General features: G+C 47.6%; 1 protein-coding gene across 1 annotated transcript in view; it reads right to left on the bottom strand.

Annotated features, from left to right (window-relative positions):
• Positions 1–22,064, bottom strand: part of LOC147712020 (glutathione S-transferase omega-1-like) — a 169,862-nt gene extending 147,798 nt beyond the window's left edge. Inside the window, exon 1 of the mRNA XM_086922752.1 lies at positions 21,864–22,064. Coding sequence (XP_086778878.1) covers positions 21,864–22,023 — 160 coding nt within the window. The 5' untranslated portion in view covers positions 22,024–22,064. The remainder of the gene's footprint in view (positions 1–21,863) is intronic.
• Positions 22,065–22,919: the final 855 nt, after the last annotated feature.

The following is a 22,919-nucleotide window of genomic DNA, read 5'->3' as shown; positions in this document are numbered from 1 at the left end:
GTACCGCGCTCACATTCTGGTACGTGCCCCCAGTAAGGCTAGCTCCTGCAGGCGTCGGAGCAACGCGACGCGTTTTCGGTGTTTGCTCCGCTTTAGTTCGGGTAGGGCGCAACCCTGTTTTACACGTTGCAAGACAGAGCTTTGACCCTGAGGAGTGCGTGTTTGTTCCGCTTGCTCCCAGAAGCCGTACAACGCGTCTCCGCTGTTCTGCTATCTCCCCCTCATAGCTGGACTGTAACAACATTTCCCTTTGACCCAGAGGACTGCGTGTTTGTTCCGCTTGCTCCCAGAAACCGGACAACGCGTCTCTGCTGTTCCGCTATCTCACCCTCATAGCCGGACAGCAACATCATTTCCCTTTTTTCCCTGAGAAGTGCGTGTTTGTTCTGCTTGATTCCCGAAGACGGACAACACGTCTTCGCTGTTCCGCTCTCTTGCCCTCGGAGCCGGACAGTCTTTTTATCTCTATATTCTTTTCTCACGTTCTGGGTCACATTGTTCTTTCCCTGAGCATTAGAACACTATTTGGCTCACTGCTATTTTTGTGTTTCCTTTGTCTTCATGCCCAAGATTCATTTTTCACCCTTGCTCTTCTGATTGAACTCGGTCTTGCTGTTACAATCCCTTGCCATCACTTGTGGTTATTAACCCCTGAGTGCTGTGGGTGCTGCAGGAGGAAGTTCTATATTTTGAGGACTTTGTGAGGATTGCGGAGGTGAGGGAATCCTATTTTTGCTATCAGTGTGCTATGTCTCTATAGTGGAAATATTACATGTATAGTACCTATTTCCCTACAGTACAAGACCTTCCTGACCAGTTCATTCCAGAAACACCTCATTTACCTCACCTGGGGAAGAGTGGTGGTCACTCTTTGGTTTTCCCCACACTTTTGGGGAATAATTTCTTGTGAGCACGTCTTAGTGTTGGTTCTCCAAGTATTATTTTCTAGAAGGGTGTGGATTATTCATCTTCGCTCCCGAGGAACCTTTGGATCCGCGACAGTTGTAGGCAGGGCCATTGGAATTATGCAGCAAGAGAGGACCACATTATGCAGAAGCGCTAATTAAGTTATGTGGCAAAAAGCCAAATTAATTGACATAATGCAGCACAATTTATGCTAGTATTATTCCATTATTTTGTCATTTTTAGATTTGTTAACATGGTCTGGGCAAAGGTTCCACCTCATTACTACCAGTTTAACACCAAATATAGCAATAAGCAACAGAAAGGTGACCCACCAAGCTTTGTCGAGGGCCTTCCATTCTACCACAACACGTTGCCATGTTTTTAGTAATGTTTGATCCGTTTGAGATAGAAACATATTTTTGGTTAAAATCTGCAGATTATGTAGCAGATGATGGGTTATGTGGCAGATGGACAATCTATAATTAAGACAAAAAACGCTTAAGGAAAAATGCATAATTCCGGTGGCCCGGTTTATGGTACAACTCTGTAGTGCTCTTGTGATGTAAAGGTAATTGGGGGGCCATGTATGTGAAATGCTGTTAGCATTATAGCCTGGTCTCCTGGGGCCGACTACACTGTGATGGAATAATCGCTGCCGTAAATTATGCACAAGTGCTGTGTAAGCAGCATTTATATAGAAGAGGGGTGATTTTGTTCCCGCTTCGATATCAATGCATGTGACCTTGGGCAATTGTCTGTCATGTAACTGGGTCTACTCCATCATTGGTAACTTGACATGTGACTTACTGTTCCAGTTCCAGTCCATTATTACTGCCTGCCTTGTGATCAGCCCTTCTCCCTAAAATGGGCTTTTCACTGAAAATTAAATAAATAATTAAATTTCCCTTGGCATCGTCCCACGAAATCCCCCCTTACCCACCCCTCCGCTGTTACCTACACGGAGGAACGCGGCTGCTTTTCAGAGGCAAGTCACCTCACATTCAACGCCCGCCTTCCAGTTCTAATTTATGTTTCAAAGACATTGGCCTGGCATGTGACTGACTTTTCCCCAGTCCTGTTGGCCTTTCAGAGAGATGAACTGGTCTGATAAGTGACTGACTCTTCGCAAACCCTACGAGTCTTTCAGTGGCACTGGAGTTATATTTGACTGACCCTGAGCCGGCCGACCGACCTCTCGAAGCAGCAGCCGCCTTTGTAGAAATGCCTGCAGTCACCCACAGCCAACCCCGCCTCTGAGGATTTATGGTGGGGCCATTATATGAAAGCTGCTATCCCTGCTCCACGCAGGGAGAGGCCAGGGTCCCGCCCTTCCGGGAGCAGGTGTGCATTGCTCTGCGTGTTCAGCCTGTCAGGGCGCCCTGCGGAAACACCTGCAACGCCTTCTTACTAACAGGCAGAGGACCGAGGGTCACGTGCGCACGACGTTCTAGTGGGTTCTTGCACATGCTGCAGAGCTCTGCCTCCGAGCTTCCCCGTGCTCAAATTGGGCTGTTGGTTGCAGAAACCAGCATTGTTTTTTGGAGACCGATAAACATTTTACAAAGTCTATGGTTCTTCTACGGAGCTCTTACATATGACCCTGCAATGGTCTCTGTCAAACCGGGACATTTTGCAAAAATAGAAGGACTACAATTTTATGTCAATGGAGCGGTGCAGAATGACAGCTCTCATCAGCATAGGAACAAAATAGAGACACTAAGAAAATAAATAAAATGTAATTTTTAAAACCAGCATCATGCCTGTTAATTAAATTGTATATTTATAACAGCTGCTATCTAGCACAGCTTTAGAACACCTAAAAAAATGCCTCTCACTGTTTTCAGTCGACCCCCTCTAACAAGCATTGGCATAGCCAATAGGTCTCGCTTTTGGGACCTTTTAAGTATTTAGTTATGCAGCACAACATCCTTGGTGCAACAACATCAACCGTTGCATAGCTAAACACTTATAAGGTCCCAAAGGCGAGACCTATTGGCTATGCCAATGCTTGTTATATTTGGCCTAGACCGCGCTGTTACCTGTGAAGCACTCTACAGGGGTGTGGCTAGGACGTCGCTACAGAAAACAGATAAACATCCAATATTTGCAAAACAAGGATTGATGACAATCACAAGCAGTCTTGCTCACCTCCAAAAAGTTGAAAATGTCATATGAATTGGTTTATGCTGTATTGGGCAATTGTATTTTTCTCTTTTTTTGCATAGGACAAAAATCCCATGTGAAGAATTGTCTTGCTTCAAAATATTGGTGTTTTGGGGCACTTTGCAATTGCAACAATTACTACACCTGTTGCTTAATTTGTGCCTACGGTTGCAGGTGGTAGGCACCGGCTTTCATTTTTTTTGGGAAGCAGGTATTTATTTTTCACCACCAGACCCAGTGTCAAAAGAAATACAGACAAGGGAGAAAGAACGAGGAAGAGATCGATAAAAAAAAAGGCACAAAGGGAGAAAGCAGGGATGAGAAAAGACTCTGAAAGGGGGAGAAAAAGAGTCAATGTATGTATGATCATGGAAGAAAGACGTCTGAGGTGAAGCCAAAGCTAGGCCGCCTTGATATTTGGCACACCTGGCATTTCCCGGCACTTCTACTGAACTCCCTAGAAGAAGCCTGGGCACTGGCCACACTCTTGCGCCTACTTTATTTAGATGTAAGATTAGGCATGTAGAAAGAATGGAAAACATGTTTCAAATGATTGTGAATACCTACAACGTTCTGCCTATAGATCTCATTATGAGAAGAACAATTTCACACGGACTGATGCATCCAGGTGGAATTGGCATTTGCACTTCCAAACTGACAATGCTGGGCTTGGAGACAATGCACCTGTGTTTACTGCTGCCAGGGCGGGGGTTGTGGGCAGCAGAACAGCACAGCCCCCGTCTCTAACATACAGCAGCAAGTAGGAAACAAACAATGCTCTTCGAGGATGAACAGTAGCCTGCTCTGATCCAGGACGCCCCCACAGAGTCACCATCCCAAACCTTCACACTCCACTGGCCCTGCAGCTAACACTTCCCACTGCTCAGAGCAGGTGAAACATGTCATTCGTTTTCTCCCTGGAATAGGTAAAAATGGCATGGTGATGGATTCAGTGTTTCTTGGTCTCTGCTGTTATTTCCCGTTTCCAGGAAACTTGAAATAACCACAATTTGGTGTGGAAATACTGACTGGAAACGGACGTTCTAGAACCCTTTGCCCCTAGAACCACCACACCGAATTTTGGTCAACTCAAAATGAGCGTCTTTAAGTGCCTTTACCACAATTTACTTGTCAACTACCCATTCCACCCTCATTGAAATATAGGCACCCCCGCTTTATCACCTTTGCATTTATTCCACGCATCTTGAGTATTTTCCACATTCATAAGTGCCTTCTCTGCACAAATATTTACAGATCCTGCATGTGAAAAGTGCAAGTTACGCCTGAATATTCCTTAATTTGCACCTGTGGTTGCAGATGGGGCCCACTTGCACTCTTTTTTGTTGAGTGTCACTTAATTCTATTCACCAGACCAACCCAGAACAACTGGGAAAGGGTGTAAAGGGGGGAAATGGCGGACGGGAAAGATAGGAAGTCAGTGTACAAGAAAGAAAGAAGAGATTAAAAATAAACCACAAGAGAGAAATAAAAGGAAATGAAGAGGTGGATGAAAAAGGCATAAGGTGGAATCAAGGCTAGACAACCTTGGTGTTCAGCAACCTCAACATTCACCTGGGCGGATCTAGCCAAGCCGAGAGATGGCCGCATTGTGAGCGAGATCCTCTCGGACGCCATGACAAGCGCTGAAATATCTGCGCACACGCAGCCCCGGAACCAAGAGCCGAGTCAGCTTACTTGGGGTGCACCTCTGGTTCTCGTACATACACCCCGTGGGGCCTTAAACAACTCCCGCTGCCCGGGACGAATAAGTGCCGTCGCAGAGGCCTGTGGTCTAGAAACTGAAACTGCGACCTCGGCCTGAAGTGGGAGGCTGTGCCGAGACGCGGTGCACGTCGCCGGCGGGCCCGACCAGCGGACGAGTCCGGGTGTGAACAAGGTTGCAGGAGATCTGGAGCAACCGCTGGTGGCGGCAGCTTGACTGCGCACCCCCCCGGACAGAGGTGCGTGCGCTGCTAGAGGTGACAGGAGATCGAGACTGGAGGTGAGGGGCCGTTGCAGCGGGCCGCTGCCATTGTGCCCAGACCTTGTGGTAGACTGCGGTTTGCTGGCGGAGCTAAGATTCTGCTGCTCAGAGGAATAAATTGCACCCAGCAGATAGTGTGCGAAGACAGCCAAGGGGCATAAACTATTAAAGGCTGGGTGGGCCCTACCTCTTTTGCAGCATTTCCCACATGGTCTGCTTCTTTCTCACCCAAGACGTGCAATAGAGGAAAAATGGCTAGTGGCTAGAGGCGCGCTGCATTCCAGAAGTGAGGTGAGCCTAAACAGTTGTCACTGCTACCCAGGCGAGTGGGGCATTATACACTTCACCGTAGAAGCCAACTTAAAAGCCAGGCTACTGCTGGGTACTTGAAACCAGGAGTTTCATACAAGGAGCAAATGGGACAATTCTGAAATACGCGGCGAGTGGCGGGAGACCTTGCACTTGAGTGGGACTGGCCCTGCGCTGTAGCCTTTGTACTGCCGGCAACTATGGGGGAGAGGTCCTCATAATTGATCAAGCTGCCTAAGCGGGTCACCAGACAAGAAGAGCGCGGAGTGAAGGTGGCCAGGGAATAATGAACAATCATTGATCTGGGAGACATCAGCTCAGACGGGAAGTGCTTGCGACAAAATAGCCGGCGTCAAAGCGGAGGATACATACATAGGGCATTGAATACACAAATACGCCGAAATCAAACATGGGCAAACCGGACAGGAACCAGTCCAAGATCACTTTCGAACAGACAAAAAAGGCTATGGAGGCCACCTCGGACGATCAGCAGACATCGTCGCAGGTGCCGGTACCCACCACTAACGTCACCAACGGGACATGCAGGCCATGTTTTCATCTATCCAGGCTGCCCTCACGAATATTGATGGAAAGATTGACTCTCTCACATATAGGATGGACCGTATGTTTGAGCACATGGACCGCCATACGTAGAGAATAGATATGGCCGTATGCCGAATATCTGAAACTGAAGATGCTCATAATCAAATGGAAACCGAACAGACCAAGATGGATAAACAACTGGCGGCCCTAACAGCGAAAGCAGAAGACTTAGAAGCGAGATCCCGTAGAAGCAACATACGTGTGGTGAGCGCGGAAACAACAAATACAGGGCCCATGGAACGATATGTGGAACAACTGCTGATCGACCTGATGGGCAAAGAAAGCTTCTCGGACGTCTTCATAGTGGAAAGAGTGCATAGGTCTTTAGCTCTGCTGCCGCAGCCGGGTGCTCAGCCGAGACCCATTATAACTAAGCTACTAAATTACAGAGACTGTGATGTGGCACTTAGTAACGACTCGTGAGCTGGGAGCACTGAAATACGAGGGAATGGAGGTCTTGCTGTATCCGGATTTCACGCCAACAGTTCAAGAAGCGCGAAATAAATTTGACCTGGCAAAAAAGAAGTTACAGGATCTAAACATCAAATACGCTATGCTGTATCCAACCAGACTCAAAATCATGGAAGAAGGGAAATCAAAAATCTTCAACGAACCTAAGGACATTCTTAAATATCTTCAACAAAAAGGTTCGCAGAGCGCAAGACGGAGATCTCCCAGGGTGCGGCTGGAAGACCAAGCCGCCCCATCAGACGTGGAGTGATAAGCCTGCCCTCACAAATGAACCTGGTGCTAGACTGAAATCGGTGACTTGAGGGAATCCTGAAGCTCCAAGGACACATGCTGGACACTTGTGCTATCTGAACCTTAGTACACATGTTGAGCCGGCTACAAACGAACTGGGAGTGCGCGACTGGATGATATCTGTAGACATTGGTGCTTTATCGGCAGAGGTGGTGAGCGCTGGTGGACGTACACGCAGTTATAATGGGACATGAGTTGAGATTGTGGTGTCTATTGTTAATTGCGTGTGCACCAGTATAGGTCCACAACCATGCTAAAGCTTCTGTTTCTTACTTTTTCCGACAGATGTCATCCTCATACGCAAATGTTGCTCAATGATATTGTTTATTATTAATAGATATTGGTTCTGCTGTGCATTAGTAATTGCATTTTTGGCGTCCCCCTTGTATTGTTACTACTGGGGTATCTGGCTGGGAAGCTCTCGTCCTCTAGTGTGTACCACACCGTTAAGTTAGTTTCTCTTTTTTCATTTGGGTGGGGAGTGGATGCAGGGAAGGGTTTGCACCATGTCTTTTTGGGATTGGCTCCACTATAAAGGGTACAGTGGGGTGGGAGGCTCAAACAGAAAATACTGTCCAGCTGCAAAGTTGCAGTTGATATTGTACATGTCGTTGTAGGTTTTTACTGCAACTAGTAGAAGTTAGCAGACAGTGATATGGGCAATATTTCGAAACATTATAGGAAATTAACGTTAATGACCTGGAATGTCTGTTGACTTCACAATCCACAGAAAATACTGAAGGTCTTTGCTTACCTAGACAGGCATAAGGTAGATGTAGCCTGTCTACAGGAAACACTTTTGTCAGATGTCCGGTAACGTAGGATAGGAGCTAGATGGGCCACATACAAACTGGCCTCCTCCTATTCATCCTACGCCAGAGAGGTAATGCTATTGGTCAAGAGGTCTATCTCATTTACTCTCCTTAACTCTATCAAAGACGATCAGGGTTCGTACGTAATAATAGAGGGAAGCTTTGGAGGCACGGCTCTCACAATTGTCACTGTATACAGCCCCAGCAATGATGATCCACATTTTTATACACGGATCTGGGCACGATTACGTGAATTACAACCTGCAGCCATTATATGGGGTGGGGATTTCAATACATGATTGAATCCTGCGCTGGATAGATCTACCGGTAATGATAGATACAGTAAACAGTCAGCTAAAGTCCACAGGGAGGGAATGGAGAATGGGATATGGTGGATATATGGAGACTAAGACATCCAGGTTGAAAGGAAGGTACTTGTCTGTCTCTAAAGCATCACACATGGTCAAGAATAGACTATTGGCTCTTAGCGCAGGATGTATGCACATGGACCACTGCAGTTGACCATTTACCCAAAACATTATCGGATCACGCCACAGTACTTCTTACATTAGCTGTCCCCACTCACACTCCAAGACAGTTTACATGGCGATTACAACAGAATGCTCTTAAGGACCAGGTATTCCGCAGTGAGTTGCATCAGGCAATTGTGGACTACTTTGACCATAACGCCGGTTCGGTCAGTAGTGCAAAAACATTATGGGAGGCCTTTAAGGTAACTATCAGGGGCCACTGCATTAACAAACATGTGGGAATTGTACACGATATTCAACAACAGCTAAAGATGATAGAAGCAGACATTAAAAAATTGGAGGAGGAATACACTACAACACAACACAGTGCCATACTGGCTGAGATAGATTAGACGACTGATAGATAAGTATCATGAGTTTGCAGACGCCGAAATAAAATATGTTTCGCGTAAATACACGGCCAGATGTTACGGAGAGGGTGTTATCATATAAAAGCAAGCCTGCACATACAAAAAGGTACATAATTCAGATCAACACTGAACACCATCAGACAGTATATGATACCCCTGCCATACTACTTTGCATTACTAAATACTATGCCAACCTATATACCACTCAGTCGACGACATCAACATCTGAAATAAATGATTACCTGGACGATATAGGACTGGCTTGGTTGTCTGACACACACCGTGCATTTTTTTGCCATCACATCGGGAAAGACAAAATCATAGAGGCAATAAACTCCCTTCCCAACAATAAAGCGCCAGGTCTTGATGGATTCCCAGGAGAATTTTATAAAGAATTTCGAGATCTACTGATTCCTTATCTAGTGGAAATGTATGAGGAAGCCTATGAGGAAGGCTTACTCCCAACATCCCTCTGGGTAGCACTTTTAATAGCTCCCCCTAAGCCTGAAAAGGACTTAACTAGGTGTGGTTCCTATAGGCCACTTTCCTTAATTAACATAGACACAAAGATTTTAACAAAAATCAATAGCAGTATACAACCGCTATTGTGTAACCTAGTTCTACCAGATCAAGCTGGCTTCATGCTGACACGGTCAACCACACATAACTTACACACGATATTTACATTATATCACCAACTGGATCAGGAGAAGCCGGCCACCGTAGCCCTATTGGATGCGGCAAAGGTTTTCGATTCAGTAGAGTGGGTCTTCATGTTCATAGGATTGCATAGGATGGGCTTTCCCGAGCCCTTTTTGAAGTGGATAACGCTATTGTACGCTGAATCTAAGGAACGTGTTAGGATAAATGGTTGACATCCGATCCAATCGATATCACACGGGGTACTAGACAGGGTTGTCCACTATCACCAATGCTCTTTGCATTAATATGAGAACGCTTAGCTTGCAAAGTCAGTCAAAAACACTATAGATCAGCTCTACAATGTGGCCTCAGGCCCATCAGTATATCACTATATGCAGATGACATGGTCCTATATACAAACCACCCTGACACCAATCTAAATCCACTTATCAGAGAATATACTAGTTTTGAACACTACTCAGGACTACAAATTAACGGGGACAAATCAGTAGTTAACCCCCTCGCAGCAGCAACTACACAACCTACACTGGAATATCCCCTGAAGTGGCAGACGGAACCGGTGAAATATCTAGGAATATGGACACATCGCAATCCAGACTCGGTAATTAGGGAGAACTATGGTAGAGCCTTGATGAAACTTGAGGATCAGGTGGAGAAGTGGATCAAAATGCCTCTCTTCTTGGCGGACAGAATAGCGCTACAGAAAATGATAGTTCTGCCTAGGTTCCTATATCTATTTTGGAACATACCGATATGGCTTACGCAGGTTTTTTTCACTAGCTGGGATCAGTCTTACAGCGTTTAACATGGGCAGGAAAGCAAGCCAGAATTAGCTGGCAAATTATAACACAACCTTATCACCAAGGGGGTTTTGGGGCACCAGATCTCCAGTTATATTTCTATTGTGCGCAGGCAAAACATGCTCATTATTGGACGAGACCTCATGCACATATACTACATATATCAATAGTACACAATAGTATATATCCCTCTCCATTGACAGCATTTATAACAGACCCAAAGAGAACTACCCCGAGAGACACAACAAACATGATTCATTGCACATCACAAGCGTGGCACACTCTGGCACTTAGGGCACACAAGCTCCCGAATTACACTGAGGCGCTTCCGCTGGCTCGTCACTCTAAACTCACAGTGACTCAGGAGAAAAACATTGTAAAGCTACTAGCAGACATGGGGCTGACAACTCTGGGTGACATGTTCCCACATAATCATTTTATTCCATCAGAGGATCCATCCCTTTGCGCACATCAATCGCCATTGAAGAAGTTTGCTTATTTCAGTATTGCAACTAGGGGACTATATGCCTCTTTCCCAGATGAACCCACTCAACTGCATGCACTACAAATACTCTTGACAGCCCTACAAGGAAAAACGTAGTAACGCGCCTCTGTAATGCTACACAAGAGGAACAGGTAAGAAGGCCAACATTGCACTTCGCAAATGGGAATTAGCCACTGGCGAACAAATAGACGATCAGGACTGGCAATATAGCTGCACACAACTCCGACTTCTTACATCAAACAGTTACTTACTCATCATTAATTTTAAGTTCATGCATCAAATTTATTACACCCCGGCTAAACTACACAAATTTGGACTTAGGGAAGAGGATAGATGTCAGAGATGTAGGATGCCGATCGCGGATTTCTTACATATGTCGTGGGCATGCCAGCAACTTTACACGTAATGGCAAGGCATCACAACTATGCTCACTACCATGCTGTCAGAGCAGATTCCAAACACCCTTTTGGTATGTATATTGGGAATACACAAACTCAAGTTAGCTAGACGAAGGAAATTCCTGGCAATTGCACTTCTTCTTGCCAAACGGCGCATAGCAAAGCACTGGGGGAGCAAGAGACCCTCAAGGCTAAAAGACAGGATTGCTGACATGATCTACTGCAGAGGGACACTGGAGGCGTACGCAGAAGACATACCACAGGCCTCGAGACCTAGAGACTTCTGGGCCCCACTAGTGCAGTACCTGCAATCAGCGCAAGGAGACACAGGTACACCATAGGGGCATTTTCTCAACTATGTCACACCCAAACATTTTGGGGGGGCAGGGACTTTTTGAATGAGAAGACACGGTCACCATGTGGAGTATCACACAGTGGCAAAACAAGTGGAGAGACATTCCTATTTGTGTCAACAGAGCGTGAGTGGGGTTATGTGCTGTCTTGGACACTTTTAAAATTGAAACAAGGCCTGTTGTCATTCTTTTAAATTCGTCTACTTTTTTACCTTATTTCCACTGTTTTGGATGCTGCTTTCTTCCCGGTCCACCACAGCCTGTGCTGTTTGTGTGGAGGGAGTCTTGGCGTGCTAAATCCCCATCTCATCACTTACGGTGGCCTGAGTTTGGCGGCCATTTTGGAGAGGCGGTCTAGTCTTTGGGCCATATCCCGGCTGCACTCTATAAAACCATCTATGGCGCTACCACGCAGCGGATGCGCATAGTGGGCGCGCCGAAGGCGTGCCATAGGCAAGCCCGTCTGCGCCTGTCCGCGCCAGTACGACACCAGATACCTCTCCTATGAGGGGTACTATCACCTAAACCCGTGAGGACTTGCTTGAGCTGCAGACAGCTGTAAGGGGGTGCAAGCTGGTTGATGGGCTCATTGTTGAAGGCCCTTCCTTCTGTTTAAGGTGTGAACTTCAAGCCACATATATCTTACCTATATGTCACTGCCCACCTAAGCCTGGGCTGCATGCGAGCATTCTCAGTCTGAACTGCTGTTCACTAGTCAGACATCATGCTGAGGTTTATGACTTATTGGAGGAGGCTTCTCCGGATATTCTCTTTCTTACAGAGACATGGCTCTCTGATGTCACAATAGCTGCACCTGGCCTGGCGCTTCCCGTGGGCTGTAGGATTCTGTCATTGAAGAGAGCATCTAGGGGGGGCATAGCGATAATCTATAAGTCAGGCTATCCTTGCTCCTTTATTAGACATTCGATTATCGGCTATGAGAGTGGTTATTTCAAAGTTACTTTGAGTCCAAACTATATGATGTCTGGACTCCTTGTGTACCGACCTCCGGGACCTTCTTCAGGCTTTAGGGTAGCCCTTGCAGATACGTTGATCTCACTAGCAGCGAACTCTGCTAACTTCACGGTGCTGGGAGACTTAAATCTCCATTTAGACAACACCAAGGATACAGATATAGCGAGTTTCGTAGCCGACCTTGCAGAGTGCCAACTGCTGCGGTTGGTCATAGGCGCTTCACATACTGCTGGCCATTTATTAGACCCGGTCTTCACCAATATATCCCATATCACCATGCATGCGCCGGCCAGGATGGGTTGGACGGACCGTTTTTTGGTCTCCTTGTCTCTGTATGGAGTCACTCCTGCCCGGCCTAAGGGTCGGCTGACTTTGCTGAAACGACCCTGTTATAAACTAGACTGGGATCAATTTGATGCCTGCCTCTTGGCCATGCATCCCAATCTTCCGGAGGACATCAATGAGGCATACGGGCTACTCTCTGAATGGATAAGACGACCATTAGCCTTATTCCTATGAAATGGTCAGGTAGTCGTAAATCTAAAACAAGACCCTGGTACAACTCGGATATGCGTAAGGGTTGTAAGAAGCTGGAGCGGATTTAGAGAAGGGATTTCTGCCCACTAGCTAAGGCTATCTATAGGGCAGCAATCAAATAAAATCATAAAGCCATCTACCAGGCATGAGCGTCTTTACCTTTTCAATCAAATCCCCGAAAGCACCAATCCCGCTAAGTGCATGTTCTCTATACTCGCCTGCTTGCAATCTCAGCATAATGGCGTAGGTTCCCACTATTAAGTCTAACAAGCAGTGTGAGGAGATGGCCATCTTCTTTGTGAAAAAGGTGGAGGATATCTACAGCTCCTTCACGTCTGCACACAGCAATCCGTCGGCGGCATTTTGTTGTCAGCAACTGAATACTCCCTATACCTTTCCCCTGATCTTGGTGAATCATTTGCGACTGCTTGATTCTCTTAAACCTGACCAATTTGAGAACGTACTGCCAACCATCTTACCCTCTCTGACTCAGTTGATCAATAAGTCTCTGAGTACGGCTACGGTGCCCAGGGTATGGAAACAGGCTAAAGTAATTCCGCTGCTTAAAAAGCCTGTCCTCGATCCAACTAAAGCAGAAAGTTATCGGCCCATTTCTTTGCTTCCTTGGGCAGCTAAGATTACAGAGGCATATGTTAACTCCCTCTTGTCAGACTTTCTTACCCTCAACAACATACTGGATCCCTCCCAGAATGGCTTTAGGCCAGGTCACGTTTGAAGAAGGGGGGAGTCAGGTCCTGGGACGTGGGGCTAGCTGGACCATTAATATAACTAAGTACACAGATTGCCACCCACACACTTACTTAAATCCTCTATTTTTGAGGGAACAAACCATAAGAGACTTCCTGGTTCGTTCGGGTATATCACTCAAACCCTTTTATTATTTATTTGTTTTTTGTCTTTTTTTAAGTATTGATGTATGAAAGGGACCCTTTCGAACGAACCAGGAAGTCTCTTATGGTTTGTTCCCTCAAAAATAGAGGATTTAAGTAAGTGTGTGGCTGGCAATCTGTGTACTTAGTTAGGCCAGGTCACAGCACATAGTCGGTTCTCCTGGCTGTGACAGAACATCTCTGGTCGGCCATGGATGCGGGGCAAACGTCGGCGCTGATCCTGTTGGACTTAAGTGCCGCGTTTGATACAGTATCGCATGCCATTCTGTTGAGACGCTTGGCAGAGGTAGGAATTACAGGTCAGGCAAGGGAGTGGCTTGCTTCATTCCTTCATGAGAGGTCTTTCTCTGTATCAGCCCCCCGTTTGTGTCCAGTGAATATTGTATCAAACAAGGGGTGCCTCAGGGTTCCTCCCTTAGTCTCCTACTTTTTAATGTTTATGTTCAACCTTTGGATGCTGTAGCCTTAAGTAGGGGCTTGACCATGGTCTCGTATGCTGATGACACTCAGTGATGGCACTCTCCAACAACACCGAGCAAGACGCCCCCAAGTTTCAGGGCAATCTTGCGGCAGTGGCCGTGTGGATGACTGCTAACTGCCGCCAACGTAATTCCAAAAAGTCGGAGGTATTGGTGTGTGGGGAGGAGGAGGAACAGGAGAGCCCGCCCATCTGCCACAGAACGAACCCGGACTTCCTGGTTGCCACCGAAAACGAACCCGGAAGTATGCCACAGCGCTCTAGCCTTCGACTGGCTGAAAGGGGAGGAGTCGCGTCATCAGGCGGAAGTGAATGGAGCTGAGGCGGGGATAAGAGGCTTAGGCGGAGAACGGACGGTGTGCGGTGACAGCGAGGAGAAAGCAGAGCACCCGAGGAGGAAGAGTGGAGAGCGAGAGGAGAGCAGAGGAGGAGAACCGAAGAGTGGAGAGCGAGTGGAGAGCGGAGGACGAGGACCGAAGAGTGGAGAGCGAGAGGAGAGCGGAGGAGGACCAAAGAGTGGAGAGTGAGAGGAGAGCGGAGGAGGACCGAAGAGTGGAGAGCGAGAGGAGAGCGGAGGAGGACCGCAGAGCAGAGAGCGGAGAGAACAACGTGGAGAGACGAGGCGTTCTGTATACTGCTTTCAAACCCGGTGGGCTGAAGGAGGGAGAAGACGCCACGGGTCCCTACACTGCGGTCCTAGAGGTGGGCCGTAGCCCAAGAAACCCAGGGGACACCAAAAGGAGCCAGACGGAGGACTACCAAGAAGTTTGCATTCCTGAAAACCCTGATTCGAACATTGACAATTATCTCAATAAACATCCCTAAGAGTACATTAGCGTGGTCTCGTGTTCCATACCCATCCAACCCCTGACATGGTGGTAGGCAGAGGCCATGGTCTGTTGAGTGACCTTTGGTGGCCTGCAAGTATGGGCACGCCCCCTTCCCTTAAGCAAGTAGTAAAGAACTTAGAGATTTGGTTGGACTCATCTTTAAACTATCGAGCCCAAACCAAAAAAACAGCAGGGATCTGCTTTGGACTACTACAGGGGCTCAGGCCATTGATGGGCTTCTTTGATGCCTCTACACGTCAGCTCATCTTTCAAGTGATGGTCGTGTCCAGACTTGACTATGCCTATTCCCTCTACTTAGGGTCTAACAAAGCAGATATTCAGAGGCTGCAAAGGATACAAAATGCAGCAGTTAGAACACTCCTAGGCTTGCGGAAGTTCTGCTCTGTCCAGTGCCATCCGTCGACTCCATTGGCTTCCGATGGCCAGGTGCATTGAATTCAAGGCCCTATGCACCTCCTTTAAGGTTTTGAAAACTGCCACTCCACCTATTCTGGCCAATCTTCTCTCATCATATGTTCCATCACGCTCCCTTCGGTCAGAGGGCCAGCATTTGGTAGTGGTTCCTCGGATTCGAAGAGTCCAGGCGGGCGGCTGCTCCTTTCGTTACAGAACTGCCATGCTATGGAACACATTTCCTGTGCAGATTCGGGGCCTTAACAATTTAGGAAGGCTATCAAGACTTTTCTCTTCCCCACTAACTAGCTGGTATTGCCTTGTGTTGTGTCAGATTTTTTTCAGCGCCGGGACGCCCTTTTGCTGGGGCAGCTGTTCGCGCTATATAAGACACCTTAACATCACATAACATAACATAACATAACAGAACATAACATAACATAACATAACATAACATTCCCAGGGAGGTCATTTACTTAATTATGCATAGATGCAATGTAAAAAAGTGATGTATGACTTACATGTGAACAATGTTATGTAACCTTTTGGGGTCGCGCATGTGAACAATGCTTTATGCTTTTGTAATGTACTGCTGCTGGATGTACAAAAATAAAATTAAAAATTAAAAAACCTCAACATTCATCTATTATTTTGTATATATGAAGCCCTGCACCCACGTGCATTAAATGCTTTAAGAATCGACTTCTAATCACAGTCTATTGCTGGAAAATAAAGCTGTATCAATGTTGTATTTACAACACTGCGGTACCATGCGATAGGCCCATGATAACGCGTTAAATGTCAGCGATAAAACCAACGCAACGCAGCAAAAATGCAAAACACAAACAAAAAAAAGCTACGATGAGGTCAATTGCGATACAAAAATCTGTGAAAATCAGCGACAGGCCTACAATTCACACACTTCAGGTGGGAAAAATCACCATATAAGTAGAAAATTACATACATACAAAAGCCAAACAACAGCGAAGCACAATGGATGTTGCTGGAGCAAGTACAGAGGACAACCAAAACCCCACAAGCCCCCCGGAGGACCAGCCTAAGACTTCAGGGTCAGGGAAGGGCACGGAGACGAAGAGTAGGAAGAAGCGGTTCAGTATGCAGGAAAACAGTTCCCTGATTACGGAGGTGATAGAACACCATCAACTACTGTTCGTCACCTCCACTGTGTCGTTGGCAACAAAAAATGGAATATGGCAGTCCATTGTGGACCTGGTGAAGGCAGTCGGAGTGCTGAAGAGGACAATGGAAGAGGTCAAGAGGCACTGGAATGACGTCAAGCGCAAAACCAAGCAGAAACTTGCCAACAACCAGAAGGCTACAATGCAGACTGGAGGTGGGAGTCCTGTGCCACAGGAGGAGCTGGACGATATGGAGGAAATGTTGTCCACGGTCATCAGTGGGGAGACGGTGGCAGGAGTTGGGGACACAACACTGCTCAACATGACCGGACACAACAGCACCAGGGTGAGTAACGACCATGGACTGGGGCGACGGGGGGAGTTGAGAACAATGGCACACATGCATAATTAAGTAAAGCATATCTGCAGACAAACCATGCCCCAGACCCCCAACTCCCATCAAGAGATGGATGTACCCAAGTATGCAAAATCACCGCACTGTCCAAGCACAGAAGGCAAAGGCACACTGCATGTAAGGGAGAAGGATCAGCAAAATCAGAGCTGCAGGGGTGAATCACCCAAAATGCAGCACACACACACATAACATGCAGAGCACATCAACATAGATACCAATGTGGTTCAAACCACAACACGTCCACAACAGAACACTGGACACAACTGGTGCAGAGTGTGTGTAGAAACTGGCCAATCACATTTGACATTGCAGGCAAATGTGAGTTGATAATGTACAAGTCCCAACACACATCTGTGATGTGGTCGAAATGTCAACTGTCCCGCACCAAATAGGCAGTGCCCCACAAACAGCCACAATGTAGACAGTCATGCAGTCTGTATGTAAACATGTACAAAGCGACAACATACATGTGAAAACAATGTTCAACTGCATCTCCCTTTCACATTGCAGAGGGAAGTCCAACACCTCCTACAGAGCAGCCCGAAACTCTCTTCTCTGATGATGAAGAGGACCACCACACCTTCTAATCTGAGGCCCTCCAACAGCTCATGGAGAACCTCCGCAGCTCACTTCCAGGAGCTGGGCAGCCTAGCTGCATCGAGGAGACCCGACCCCCTGCACAGACCACACAGCAGGCAGCACCCACCACCACGGCTGCCTCCCAGGACCCCCACAAAGACCACATGGCCTTCCAACGGTGTGTGTTGGGGTGCCAGGAGTAGCTGGCTGAACAGGTGCGGGTGGGGTTTGACCAAATGGCAGCCAAACTAGATGCCATACGTGGGTGTCTAAGTCCCATCAGGGACCACTCACAGTCCCTAACGGACACCAACAATCTGCTCCGTGCTCTCCAATGGACCATGGCTGACATCGCTGGAGCCCTGACTCAGGGACTAGAACAACTGTCCAGTCAGAGTGGCTCTAGCGATGTCATCCGAGAGTTGGGACACATACGGAGGTTAATAGAGACCATGGAGTGGACGCAGGCGGAAAGAGCGGCTGCCACGGCTGCACCCCAGATCCTTTGACTGGGTGTGAGTGTTTGATTGATTCAGATGCTCCGTCCATTACCACCCCCTTTTGTACCGCTTTTGGCCGCCATAAGTGTGGCAGGGTATGCTTAGACGTGAGTCCCTTGCTCACTTTGCCACTGGATTCAAGCAAAAGCTGAAGACGGCTGGAATGCCAGAAACCGGTCCTCGGAAGCTTGTTTCCGGTCCAGGGAAGACATGGTTTGGCAGTTCGGGCTGGACTGTTCCCATGAGGCACAGGGTCAGACTGATTTGCATATAGCCATGTCTGAACTGGGGTGGCAGAGTGGGCTAAAGAACAGTGATGGATTAAACCCAGATCTTTTGACTGGATGTGAGTGTTTGATTGATTCAGATGCTCCGTCCATTACCACCCCCTTTTGTACCGCTTTTGGCCGCCATAAGTGTGGCAGGGTATGCTCAGACGTGAGTCCCTTGCTCACTTTGCCACTGGATTCAAGCAAGCCGGGCTGAAGACGGCTGGAATGCCAGAAACCGGTCCTCGGAAGCTTGTTTCCGGTCCAGGGAAGACATGGTTTAGCAGTTCGGGCTGGATGTTCCCATGAGGCACAGGGTCAGACTGATTTGCATATAGCCATGCCTGAACTGGGGTGGCAGAGTGGGCTAAACAACGGTGATGGATTAAACCCAGATCTTTTGACTGGGTGTGAGTGTTGATTCAGATGCTCCGTCCATTACCACCCCCTTTTGTACCGCTTTTGGCCGCCATAAGTGTGGCAGGGTATGCTCAGACATGAGTCCCTTGCTCAATTTGCCACTGGATTCAAGCAAGCCGGGCTGAAGACGGCTGGAATGCCAGAAACCGGTCCTCGGAAGCTTGTTTCCGGTCCAGGGAAGACATGGTTTGACAGTTCGGGCTGGACTGTTCCCATGAGGCACAGGGTCAGACTGATTTGCATATAGCCATGTCTGAACTGGGGTGGCAGAGTGGGCTAAAGAACGGTGATGGATTAAACCCAGATCTTTTGACTGGGTGTGAGTGTTTGATTGATTCAGATGCTCCGTCCATTACCACCCCCTTTTGTACCCCAGCGAGAGGTAGCTGGGTTCCTCAATTACCTCAGGACCATCCTCATGGCATTGCTGCCACAAGACCTGGTGCTGATGCATGCTGACATTGCACCTCTGGCCCCTGAGGTGTCCATGCCACACAGTGCTGGAGATAGAACACCACCACCCACATGTGAGGCACATGAAACAGCAGAGGAAGAAGATGCGGATGGATCTGCCTTACTGGTAAGAAGAAAACTGTTGCATCCATCTCCGCCATATGGGCGGTTTCTGTTTGGTTCGGCCCTCTGCATGATCACCTTCCACTGTCCCCCGATACACTCTGCGACACTAACCTTGGACCTTATTCTGTTTGATCGCCAATGACACTGCAATCAGACTGCGGCTGAACTCTTCCTCTTCCTTTGGACTTGTCATTCCCTGAAGGACTCTGGTTGGCCCTCCACGGGACAAAATTTGAAATTTGGGTTTGCGTGAACCTGTACTGCTCCAGCTGCAACACTCCACTAATTTTGCATTAAACATTCATTATCACACAGATGTGTCATGTCTATGATCTTTCAAATGTGTTAGTAGGGATGAATGTAGGGTCATTGAGTCCCCCTTACGTCGATGTTGCTCTTGTCGTAGGACGTGGGTCACAGGGTGACACATTGTCAATTGCAGTTCGTGTGGCCCTGACACTACAACTAAGACACACATATTAGTTACTTCCTTGTCCAGCCTAGTACGGAGCCATGCCCAGAGCCCCAGGATCATTGTTCATGCCCTTACACTGGACTGGATTACGCCAGGCCAGACCACTCTGCTTACACTTACAGGGGGGGACAAAAATGCTACATGTCCCTGGTCTTCCATGCGGTGATCTGCTGATCACAGGTCTAGTTGTCGGCATGCCACAGCCACTTTTTCACAGCTGGTTTACACCCACACCATACCCATCCGGCACAGGAGTCACAGGACATGTGATCCTGCCAGTAAAAAGGGCCAGGCGCACGTGCTCGACGCCATTTCCACTGTCTCTCTAGGTGTATCTGTGTGGTTATTAGTGATGCATGAGGGCCGAGGGTCCTGCAACATCACATTTCCCAGGGCCGGAGGTGACATGATGGCGTCCACACTATGATACTCTATCGTAGAGGGTTCATGACTTGCGGGGCACAAGCTTGGTGGCACCGGATACACTGCGGCCAGCACAGGTACACCGCCACGGGACAGTGACTTTCGGTGCACTGAGGTAGAGGCACCTTAAGTGCTGAGCGCTTGTGCAGCCTGCGTTGATGTCCCATCCTGGTGGTCTGGACTGCTAAGTATTTGTGTGCCCTGCTGGACCGCAGTGTAGGCCTGAGCCAGCAGGCAGCGCTGGACTACTCCAGTACATATCGGCACGTGGTTGGAGACACCGGTGGCAGCAGGTGAGCAATGAGGCCTGGGTACCCAGTGTAGGCACTCTCTGTCCCTGTCCCTCTCTTCTTTTCTCTGTGTCTCTCTTTCCCTCTCTTTCCGTCTTTCGTCCTCTCTTTCCGTCTTTCTCTCTCTCTCCCTCTGTTTCTGCTTTCTCACTCTCTCCCTCTCGTTCCGTATTTCTCCCTCTTTGTATCTCTCTCTGTTTCTCTCTCTCTTTTTCGCTCTCTCTCTGTCTTTTGATGAGCGCATGAAACACCTTCTTATCTGGATATTTGTCTTGCAGGCTGTGACCTACAGATTGTCCCGAGGAGACCCGACATGAGTCTTCATAATTGTTGTTTTGAGGTTTTTTTAATAAAATGTTTCGTTTGGTAATTCAAAGGTGTATGTGTGAATTTCATTTTTGTGATGACACATGCATGTTATTGCGACATCAGGTGAATTTTTTTGTACATGATTCTGTGAGGTTGATGTAACATGTCTTTGCCCGAGGGGGGGGGAGGTCCTGGGGGTGGTGGCTGTAGCTGCATGATCAGTGGCTCCATGACATCTGTTGCCCTTCAGGTGTGGCTCTGGGCTGGGCTCCCTTTTGCACGGGAACGCCTACTCTGCATCTCATTAGCGATAGTTGCGTGTGTCATCTGTGGCGATGTTGTTTGCAGCTGCTACGCAGGTAAACTGATAATATGGGCTTTTTGCACCAGCTTGTGAATGGGGTGATACATTTATCGCCACTTTGGCTGTGATAAAGTGCTCATAAATTTGCTATCAATCCTTGAGAATATGCCCCTAGACTAAAGGAGAAGTTCGAATTAGTGCAAAGGCACAGTGGCATATGGCCTTAGGGATGTGTTGAATCAACTACATCTAATAGTAACTGTGTTTTACTAACTTGTCGAGGGGCTAAGACCTGCACCTGGACCCATGGCACTTTGCTACTCCAAAGACTGAAGTTCTTATTACTAGTTTGACGAAACAGGGAGGGGTAGTTAGCACATGAAGTGAAAACCATTTACGAATACTTGAAAATGGAGCATAACAGGCAAAATCGATTTTAACACTTCACATTCTGCATGTTTTGCCTTTTTTCCCTGACCTTTTCCCCACGATAAATTTCAGCAGGTCTGACCTGCTGAAACCTGTCAGGGGAAAACTGTGAGGGTGTAATACTTAACGCACTTAAGCACACGGGCCTCTTTTCAATATTAAATATGTGTCTATGACCTGACAGCATAAAATATAGCTCATACCTTGACACCCTACATAATGTTCATAGTTAAAAACAGAAATGGGTTTAATGATGTCGAATATTAATGTATATGTAAATTAGAATGATTCGGCGAAAATACTGGAATTCTAACAGCAGAATTCAATAGATGTCAATAAAAGTTTACTGACCGGAAGAACCAGGTTTAATCTTTTCTGAGGTTTAAAACAAAATGAACGTTTTCTCCTTAAAAATAAGAGATCATTACCTTGACGCAAAGCCTTTGCAGACGCAGCCATCCCTCTCAAATGTTGCAGTTGTGCCTTGCTTATCCCTTGCACTGCGTGTCCTAAAGATGAGCACGTTAATAAAGTATAAAGGGTGCGACCGATGTTACTCAACGCATCAACTTGTTTTCTCCCATTCATAGCGAGACCTCGGAAGACCTCTGCTCGGTAATGTGAGGCTGCAGTCTTGTCTCTCGCGCTGACTCAGCAACAAGCATGTTCCCTGTAAATTACTGGTTCACTCCTCCTGCTGCACCGGATCCTCAAACAGATACAGACACGCCCTCCACCTGATTCGTCCAAGAGTTGACAGTACTTGAAGACTCAGCTGTGTCAATGAGGAGTTTAGAAAAGTTAATAGCAGTCAGGCTGCCCTTTTAGGCTAGACTTAGTACATGCTGCATTCATGGCAATGGTTAAGAGTGGCTCTAAGCATGTTTTAAAAGTGGTGGCACCATGGTTAGCCTCTTGAGCAGGTGCCCCCCAACTAGGGGAGAGGCGCAGTTAATCGCCCCACGGGCTGGAGCCCCGTTTTACACAGGAAGTGCAGGCGTTGGAGGGTCGTCTGGCAATGTCATCAAGAGGCGTGGCGAAGCCCCGGGGGACCATTTAAGCCAGCACACCGCAGATAGCTTCCTCTTTGTCCCTTTCATCATGCCTGGTGTGGATTGGAACCAGCTGTCGCTAGTCAACCACCCACCCACCCGCAACTGACAGTGTCCCTGGCAGATATTAAAGGGGGATACACAAGAATTCTGATTCTGGGACTGGACTGACCCCTTGGTGGGGTATGATTTGTGAAGGCACCGGGCTGGCGGGAGGGCAGCTAACCTGCAGGTGGTCCTGGACTCTTGTCTCCTCTCCTACCCAGCGATGCCTGGTTTGGAACTTTGAGACTTACACCTGTGTTCAGGTACCCGGGTGGACTGGTGGACTGGTGCGCTAAGCAGTGCCCCGAATTTAAGTTTGCTGTCCTCCTCAAGTTTGGAGGAGATGTGGCAAAGTTGTCCCAATGATTTTCCTGTCAATTCCTTTAG

This window comes from Lissotriton vulgaris, chromosome 5 (genome assembly GCF_964263255.1).
Source record: "Lissotriton vulgaris chromosome 5, aLisVul1.2, whole genome shotgun sequence".
Taxonomy (NCBI): Eukaryota; Metazoa; Chordata; class Amphibia; order Caudata; family Salamandridae; genus Lissotriton; species Lissotriton vulgaris.
The sequence above is the reverse complement of the archived record's forward strand: the minus strand, read 5'-3'. Positions and strand labels throughout refer to the sequence as shown.